Genomic DNA, 10,398 nt, shown 5'->3' with positions numbered 1-10,398 from the left:
AAAGAGTGTTTATAATTGGAGGACATCTACCACCATAAAAGTTGGTTTTCTAAGATTGAGTCAGGCTCAACTCAAATCTTGTAAGGATATTTAATTCAATTCAAGTTTAATTGGGTTTCTCATTATTAAGCAATTCGGATCACACTTCATGTCTAATTTTGAACATTAAAGGAGTGTATTGAGAGTCATACATCGAATATTATATGATCTAAAAAAGTATTTATATGAGGAAGACGTCTATCACATTAAAAACCAATTTTATATAGTTGCATAAGATCCAATTCAAATCTTAAGAACAAGTAAGTTTTGTCCATAGATATTGATCATACCTCTAATAGAGTTACAAACTAATATTGTAGAGTTGCATAAGATTCAACTAAAGTCTTACAAAGTTACAAACTAATTTTGTCCTCAATTATAATTCAGATAATAACAGTAGGAATATTTAATATGTTGTGGTGCGTGAATTTGAACACGAGATACTACTTTTTCTTTTTTATTTATTTATTTATTTATTTATATTTAGTGTGAGTTTTGCTACTAGGCTAAAAACTCAAATATTAAGAATTACCACAATTAATATGTTTTATGTAAGTGGCAGCAAGTTCTTTTGAACCAAATAATTTAAGACTCTAATTCTAGACATCAGACACTATGTGAATTGAGTTATGTCTTGATGTGCAAAGGTAGATATTGATTCAGTAACGAAGGTGATTATCTATATTGTCGAAATACGTTATTTATCTCTACTGTAGATATTGTTTTTTATCAATCAAGTTCTTCATTTATCAGTATTCTAGCTTAAGTAATACAATTTAAATATTAAGCCAAAGATAATTAGTTCAAATAAATATTATGACTTCTATTTTTTAAATAATTATCAATTATTTTAAACTTATCTAAAAAATGTGATAGAAAATTACAATAAACATCATACTAAAGAGGATTATGTTTTAAGTTTTGTCTAATGTGCACAAATAAGGTCATCTTGCACCATGCCAAAGTTTATTTTCAACAATTGGATTATTAAGTCTCATAATAACTCATTTGATCCAATGAGACTTATCTATTATATATATTTAAAACAGACTCCCGAATGCCACCTCATTCTATTTCATCTACCTACACAAATATTTCCCACATCAGCCAAAAAGCTGATGTGGACCTATCATTCTTTCTCCCCTATCAATCATGTTTTCAATGTCTAATCTTCTTCACCAACTTATCTCTTTAATCCATATTTCTCATCTTCCTTCCACAATTTATTTAATACCTCCAAAATCTATTTTATAATATTATTTTATAATAAATTTATAAAATTATTTTAAAATTATTTATAATAAATTTATAAATTATTTTACAAGTATTATCAAATTATTTTATAAGTTATTCTATAATAAATTTATAAAATATTTTATAATATTATTAGTCATTTACCAATGGTAATAATTTATATTATTAGTCATTAATTTAATGGAAAAAAATCACCTAATCACTCATAAATATTGACATAAATATCCTCCTTTCATGAACAATTATATTATTCCACCTATGGTGAGTAATGATTTTATACGTTAAAAATTCAATTACTCATTAATGTCAATCCATTTATAATTTCTTTCAATTTATGTCAATTCATTTTTTAGTAACATTTTATACAATAAAAATATATATTCTATTTGACAAAAAATACACAAATTTATAAAAAATAATCATAAAATAAGAATATATGAAAAATTATTAAAAAAGTTACTTCCAATTATTAAAATACAAAAATTTATTTAAAATTATAATATATGAATATATTAAAAAATATAATGAACAAAAGTTTACTATATATATGTGTTTTGAAAAAATATGTTAACACTAAATTTTTATCAATTAAATTATATATTTATAATTGAATACTATTTTTTATTTTAATTTTCCTTATTATAATAATAATTTGAATGTTAAAAAATAAATGAAAATTTAAGTATTGCATAAAATTAAATTATTATTAAATAGTCAATCATATTTTTAAATTTTTATATCTTATTTTTGGATATGTATTTTACATTGTATTTCATCAAATAAATAAGTACCATTATATGTTGAAAAATAAGTTGTTAATCAAAGTACAATGAGTCAAACAATTATCCTATATAATAAGTTATCATACGAATTTTACAAAATATTTTAAAAATTAAATTAGATGATTGTGATAAACATGATTTTCCCTCATTTTAATTTTCCTAAACATATTCAACTATTACAAATCAATAAAGTAATATTATAAGTTAACTATATTTATAATACATAAAATATTACTTATAAAACTTATAAAATTATTTTACAATTTGATAATAATTTATAATTTATATTATTAGTCATTTACCAACGGTAATAATTTATATTATTATCAAATTATTTTATAAGTTATTTTATAATAAATTTATAAACTATTTTATAATATTATTAGTCATTTACCAACGGTAATAATTTATATTATTAGTCATTAAATTCAATAAATAAAAAACCACATAATCACTCATAAATATCGACATAAATGTTCTTTATTTAATCTTTCTTTTATGAACAATTATATTATTTCACTTATGGTGAGTAATGATTTTATATGTTAAAAATTAAATTACTCATTAATGTCAATCCATTTTTTTAGTAACATTTTAGAAAATAAAAATATATATTCTATTTGACAGAAAATACAATAAAAATAATCATAAAATACGAATATGTGAAAAATTATCAAAAAAGTTACTTCTAATTATTAAAATATATCATCTATTATATATATTTAAAATAGACTTCGATGCCACAACAACTTTTTCTTTTTACAAACTTTTGGTGAAATATATTCAATAATTTTTTTACAACAACTTCTCATGTTCGCAATTAAAATATCATAATAATAAAACAAATAAATTCAGACTACGTTACAATATAATTCAACATTAATATATTTTTAAAATAAAAAATATTAAATAGTAAATCATATTTATAAATTTTTACATCTTATTTTTTGGTTTGTATTTTACATTTTATTTCGTCAAATAAATACAAATACCATTATATGTTGAAAAATAAATTAACAATCAAAGTACAATGAGGCAAACAATTATCCTATATAATAAGTTATCATATGAATTTTACAAAATATCTTAAAAATTAAATTAGATGATTGTGATAAACATGATTTTCTCTCATTTTAATTTTCCTAATCATATTCAATTATTACAAATCAATAAAATAATATTATAAAATAACTATATTTATAATACATAAAATATTACTTATAAAATTAATTAATTAATATACACGCAGTGCGCGGACCATAATCTAGTTAATCTAACAGTTGATAAAAGTGTGTGCATGATTCAAGTCTTACCTCAATTGTGCAACATAAAATTTGTATGCTTTTAATATGTCATGCAACAACTGTTATCTACTAATTAAATTTGCTTCAAATTCAAATAGTAATGTTTATAAAATTTAAGTTCAATTTAGTTTTATCTTAATATTTCAAATGTTTGTTCTCAAAGGGCAGTCAATATCTAGTTATTCATTATTTTGGAAAACAATTGTACAAAATCACATAGCTATTAGCTATGATAATAGTTTTGAAGCAACTCTTTGATTTTTTAAGACATTTATAAAGCAGTTAAAATAAATAGGTCCGTTTGTTTAAAATTTTCTTAAAAATGATTCTTATAGTATTTTCTTTTTTTGCTATAACATTTAAAATTATAAATATTTCATCTATTTATTACAATTTTTTTCAATAATGAAATTTTAAAAAATAATTAAAATAAATAGTTATTTCGAGAATTTTTTTATAAAAATCATTTTTTAAATAAAATGAAATATTTATTATATTAAATTTATAATAATAAATATTGAAAGTATTGAATATTAAAATTAGATTTCTTAATTAGTAACAAATGAATAACTTCTATTATTTTTAAATAAATTATCGTAAAATTCATTTTTAAATTTATAAAAATGTCTTTAATTACTCACTTGGGATAGGAAAACGATAAGTGAGGGGCGATGATAAATACTTTAGCTTGATGAATGCGAGAGATATATATATATATATGCAACGGAAAAAGAATTTATTCCATTAAATGGCACAAGAGATGCCTACAAAGGTCACAAATAGTAAGCCAAAAACAATGCACCAGAGCTGGCTAAAACAAATAGTAATTGAAGTAGATTCATATCAAAATCAAAGCCACCAAATACCACTGATTCAGATAATAACAAAAACCAGTCTTTTTACTCTTAAACCATTTCCATGACAATAATTTTATCTCCTCAAACCACATCTCTACCAATCCAACCCTTTAAATATCTTCTCGTTATGTCCTTTCCACAACACCTAAATGCAGGCCAACCAAATCACACTAAAAGCGTGTCACTTTTAATAACATTAACATCAAAGTTTAATCCAATATAATTTTTAGTCTTACAATCAACTTTAATCTCTCTTTTAAATGAAACATATTTATTTTTTTTTTTTTTAAATATTTTTTTTTTCATACATGATTAAAACATTATAAAAAAATGTAAAAATATTCGAGATGAAAGTAACAATTAAATATAGATCTAAAATTTGAAAATTATGTTCATTTCTTATGGACGTCCTTTTTAGGATGTTTTAAATATATCTACAAAAATATGTGTTAAGTTAACGGCAAAAACTAAAACTGCGTGTATAATAATTTTGTAGAGTCTAAAAGTTGTATTCATTTTATAACTTACGTTTTCTCATGTTGCCATCATATTATTCATTCATGTATACGATCTTACCTCTAATTTAACATCCATGAATGAATATTTATGTTCATAGTACCCACCAATGAGCATTTGTCCTTTATTCTCATTTCATTTATTTTATTAGTCCTTTATTCTATAGTCAAATTTATTTATTCTACAACTTCTTGATTACAAATTTGATATGTTGACTTCACATTAAAATAAATAATTGTATTTTTACAATATCAACACTAAAATTACTCAATAAAATTTACAAAATATCATTTTCAATCGCACAATTTTACTTCTTAATAAACAAGATATAAAACCCGTGAAGTGACCAATTATATTTTTTTTAAATAATGAATATGACAAATAATTATTTTTATTATTTTTAGAAATGCATCATCCTTAGGTTAGCTAACATTTCCTCTTCTTCCCACCACAATGATCTACTTCACGAATCTCACATCTTATAATTTACAAGTTAAAATTAACACAAATTTTAAAAAATAAAAATTGAAAATATTTTCACAAAATAAACAAACTCATTTTTTATATTTCAACATATTCACAATTTGTCATGTATATACATATAACACCAATAATTAGTTAGTTTATAAAAAATTGATACTACTCACTTTACTATTTAAAACGAAAAACGCACTTTAGAAAAATCAAATCTGTCTAAATTCAAATATTAGTAAGAGAACAAAATTCCTGTTAAAACAACCAATAAGATTATATAACATGAGATATAATATTGGTTTGACTAATATAAAATAATTAAGGAATTATCTCATATTGGTTTGGTGACTAATATAAAAGAATTAAGGAATGAACACTCTGGACATAATACTAATAAGAATACTAAAAAGTGTAGGATACCACAAAGCAGCATCAACATGTGACTTTTTCATGAATAATATCAGGTCATGGTTCTATTAACAGAAAGTGATAAATGACAAGCGAAAAGAAGGAATAGTTCTGACATAATTAGAATGTTACATATGCAGGTACAAATGTATGTGGTGATGTATATGATCTACATTTCATGTCGATAACTTCCTTATCCAACATACAGTAACATTGCTAAGGGAAAGAAAAATGTGAGCTCATATATACAAACCATGTTACCTAACATGAAAATTGTCTTGTAGTTGCTCCACGGTTTAGTGGTCCAAGATGTGAATGCTTGCCAAAACCATAACACACATGTAAACATTTGTGCTCCAGTCATTTGCCAATACTAGAATTATTTAATTTGCAAGAAAAGTTGACTCATTTGGAAAAAAGCAACTTCATGCTGACCCTATCTTCTTAATCAATCAAACATTTTTTAGTAAAATGTTTGTTTTTAAATATTTTATAATGTTTAAAAGATAAAATTACAACATACTACTTTGTTGAGCGAATCACTACTTTAGTTATGTAATTTTATATGTCAAATAATTTGATATTTTAAGTTAATGAAATTCTCATTAAATTGAAAATCTATAATATTAGTCATTTCTTTACCAATCACTTTAGTATCTGAAATAGTTTTGAATAAACTAATATGACCAATAATTTTAAATGTTTGTTAATTTCATTTTTAAGATCAAGCTGTCTGTCGTGCTACATTATTTCATGCACTCCTCTTTCTCTTTTCTCCTGTGAAATATTTATCAAGAGCTTAATGATAGTTGATGTTTTAGGGTATGTTTGAATTGATGATATGCGATAAAATAGAATGAAATTACATTCATATTTGAAAATCTAATCAACTTGTTCGAATATATTCTACCGTATATCACCGATATAAACATACCCTTGAATTTCTTTTTGGTCAGATATTTTAAAGCAAGTCATCATATTTGATAATTTACCAACCCAACCACTAAAAGGTTCTAGAATTATCCCAAAACAGACCCAATTGTACTAGGAATTCCTTACACCACTAGCAATTGTTAGAGGATACAGGGGCCAACAAAAGATGGTTATCTTATTGTCCTCAAATGCATGTGGCACATGATCCATGAACTTCATGTTTGAATCTCATGTGGCCCTTTGTAACACATGGCAATGTTGAAAACAAAAGGGCCTACAGGTTGAAGTATCCCCTCCCAGGTTTACCATTTGGAATAATATTTTAAGAGAATATGCTATCATCGTCACTTGATTTAAGGTCATATAAGTACTGATGAAAATGCCACTGTATTTAAAAAAAATATTATCTTGACACACATGAATTGTTGAATAGAATGTGTATGAAATGGTTAACTTTGTTTCCATTTAAGAATTTCTCATTGTTTAGAATTGAATATTTGTATGCATAATTTAGAAACTGTAGCATCCATGTCCAAACAGTGATTCTGTTAAAGCTTGGCTCAATTTGATTCTGGCATTCTCACCGCCAATCCAGACATGCAATTAACAATCATCACTTCTCAACCTATTAAAGTTGGACTATAGTCCATTCATTATCCCATCTTGTATTGTGCTCTTTGTTTATCTTTTGATTTGATTGAGTGGTTTTGTGAGTTTGCAACTTTACTCAGTCAAATAGCACTATAAGTATATATAAGAATAAAGGCATATTAGAATAATTAGTGTCAAAGAAATACATTAATTAAAGGGGTAAAAATTAGTTGACATTGACTAATAAGTTCAGAAGCCCCTAGTAATTACAACTTAAGAAGGGAAATCAGTTTTCAAAACAAGGGTACAAAGTAATTTCACATTTTTCAAGTCAATCCCAGTACTTTACAAAAAGAAATTTCTTCAGGAGGAAAAAATTAAAACAGAATAACTGATTCTTCCACCTCCAAAATTCTATCTAGTCTCATCTTCCTTGCACATCAAGTACACTAAACTCAGCTACCTTGAGATGTTATACTCTTCAGGAAAAGCTAGCTGTTGTTCCATCTGCCAGCTTAACTTGGAAGCAACACCTTCATGACAAGGAACATAATCCTGTAAATCAAACGAAAAACAAACTATAATCATTTTGTGCTTAATTCTGCATATAGAAACACTTTGATGGTAGAAATGTGCTTATTATTAAATGTTAATTATACACATTGATTTTATCTCATCCTGTGGAAATGAAAGTTACCTCCAATTTCTTCACTAACTCTTTTGATGTAGGTGCCGATACAATTATGTGGCGCGCATTTGGACTAATGAATCCCTCTTCCACAGCTTTGTCAATGAATGAAAGTAATGAGTTAAAATATCCATCAACATTTACTAATCCAACCTGCAATTTGTGTATTGTCAAATCTAGTTAGGCTAATAGCACAATGTGAATTATTTAGTATATGTTTGGATTGACAATGAGTTTGGCAGACTCAAAATGTGCTAGTATTTCGTTATACTCACTGTGATTTCAAACATGCACTTAATAATACAGGTTTCCTAAAAAATTGATACAAGTTAATTACCGGTTTGTCATGAATCCCAAGTTGAGCCCAGGTTATGACTTCAAGAAGCTCCTCTAGAGTCCCATAACCACCTGCATGTAATTTGCAAAAGTTTTTCAGGGATGTAATGCAAAAATATAGGATATAAGAGGAACATTGAGTAAATTAATTTACTCCCTTACTTAAAAGGAAATTAGAATTTATTTTATAAATTTGAAAACTACTAAACTAGTATGTTTCACTATTTGATTTTATTTCAACACCTTTTTTGTCCTTTGCTCAATGTTTAGGATAGACTACTCTATGTAGTACTGGTGCATGTATTTAATGCTTAGTACAACTCTCAACTTGTGGAAATATTCAAAGGCAATATGGAAGTGAGAGATATTTATGGTCATTTATTAAGGGTAAGGGTGTCTATGGATTGATTTGAGCTTATCTTCTAGCTAAAGCACTTGTGATATTGTTTGTGAGAGTTTATGCAAACAACTTATGACATGTCCGTAAACTATTTTTAGTTCATTTCAATTAACTTCGTAATAGCTTATGAAAATCTCTTATTAATTATATGAAAATAATTTGACTTTATTTTATCTTTTGTTTTAGAAATAGTTTATAAATAAACACTAATATAACTAATGTTTATCCTATAAAGCACTAAATTAAGTGCTTTATCCAAACATATCCTCACTTGGCTTCTCACCCTCCCTCTTCCCTCTTTCTTGCAAAAGATCCCAAGAAAGAGTGAATGAGAACTTTTGTCTTTGTGTGCCTTGCCTCCTATATCAGTCACTAATTTTAAGCATCTCAGCATGATAACTACCAGAAATAAATAAAAGTCTTTAAAAAGCATTATTCCATGACAGGTACAGGTGCTATTTGAAAAACATTATCTTGTGACAGTTATTATTCTTTTGCTTTTACTTCCCTTCTCTATCAAAGGCATAAGTGGGTTTGGTACAAAAACGTCATGATTCTAAAGAAAGTAGATGCAAAAAATGGCACTAAACCAGGGAACCACAGTTGCTCAGAGTCACAGAAGTTCAACATTTTAGCCAAAAATGTTAAAGGGTCTCAGGCAAAGTCAGGATCAGCCAGTTTTTGAAGGGTCGTTCTCTAATCATCATAGCATTGGGATATATGAAATCACATAATCATTTTGCAGAAGTGTCATATTTATTTGACTATATATATATATACTCTCATTCTCTCACACTACTTGATTTAATTCTCCTAAATTAAAGTGGTTGTCTTTGAATGTGTCTTTTGTTGATGAGTTTATTCAACGAATGTGTGAGGCGCTCTCACTGCAGTCCCTGAATTTTCGTTAATTAATTAGGCCTTAAGCATGTTTTCCGTAAGTTAGTTTGGTCCATGAAACTACTAAAAAAACTTATATTTTTGTAGTGTTCACATTTAAGGACTATAGTAACAATGTCTCATGCATTTAGGTCCAAAAATGAAATGATAAGTCTTATCTTTCAATAATGACTTCCAAATCATAAAGTACATAATAGTTAATACCTTCCCAACAACCTTCATGATTAGGCATGAGAAACCTTTTTGTAATGCTTTAAGTCAAAAGAGTTTAAAAACACAACAAAAAAAACACTTCGATAGCTTATTCTTGAAAGTATCAAAAACTGAGATATGGTCAATGCTACCTGATAAAAATAAGAAAGCTAGAAGCACTTTGATGTTAATTTCTATTTTTATGTAATGCAACAAAAGTATACTATTCTTAGCTCAGGCTAACCTGGTAAGGCAATAAAGGCATCTGAATGCTTAGCCATCTCTGCCTTCCTTTGATGCATATCTGCTACAGCCTTTACTTCTCCCACCGTTTCACCAGTTAGCTACAAAAGAAACCAATGGACAAAGTGATGAAACAGAAAAGAAAAATAAAAAAGAATAGATAAAGAGAATATTCTATTACCAATATATTGAAAAAGTTAAAAACAGAACAAAAACAACAGAGAAAAAAAAATTCTAGCTCAGTACAAGCCACTAAAGTAAAAACAAAAGAGTGAGACATCTAGATATTGATATTTTTTTTCACACCTAAATTTTTACTTTCACTTTTACACTCATTTTTCTTTCTATATCACTTCTTTTATTCTTTACCATTCATTCCATCTCCTGTACATAAGAAAGCACTCAAGTTCAAGGCTTTGAGCTCTGATTGGAGCAATTCTAAGTCAGCCTTTATCCTAGAAATCGGAGGCTTAAGGGGGGG

The 10,398-nt window shown here is 26.2% G+C and overlaps 1 protein-coding gene across 1 annotated transcript in view; it reads right to left on the bottom strand.

The window, feature by feature from the left end:
* Window positions 1–7,319: 7,319 nt before the first annotated feature.
* LOC101506191 (cytokinin riboside 5'-monophosphate phosphoribohydrolase LOG3) overlaps window positions 7,320–10,398 on the bottom strand; it is a 4,736-nt gene continuing 1,657 nt past the window's right edge. Inside the window, exons 4-7 of the mRNA XM_004497455.4 lie at window positions 9,919–10,018; window positions 8,184–8,254; window positions 7,856–7,999; window positions 7,320–7,713 (exon numbers count right to left, since the gene is read on the bottom strand). Of these exons, the coding sequence (XP_004497512.1) occupies window positions 7,618–7,713; window positions 7,856–7,999; window positions 8,184–8,254; window positions 9,919–10,018 (411 nt within the window). The 3' untranslated portion in view covers window positions 7,320–7,617. The remainder of the gene's footprint in view (window positions 7,714–7,855; window positions 8,000–8,183; window positions 8,255–9,918; window positions 10,019–10,398) is intronic.

The sequence above is a fragment of the Cicer arietinum genome, chromosome 4 (genome assembly GCF_000331145.2).
Source record: "Cicer arietinum cultivar CDC Frontier isolate Library 1 chromosome 4, Cicar.CDCFrontier_v2.0, whole genome shotgun sequence".
Taxonomy (NCBI): Eukaryota; Viridiplantae; Streptophyta; class Magnoliopsida; order Fabales; family Fabaceae; genus Cicer; species Cicer arietinum.
Note: the sequence above shows the minus strand (reverse complement) of the source record. Positions and strands in the feature narration are given on the sequence as shown.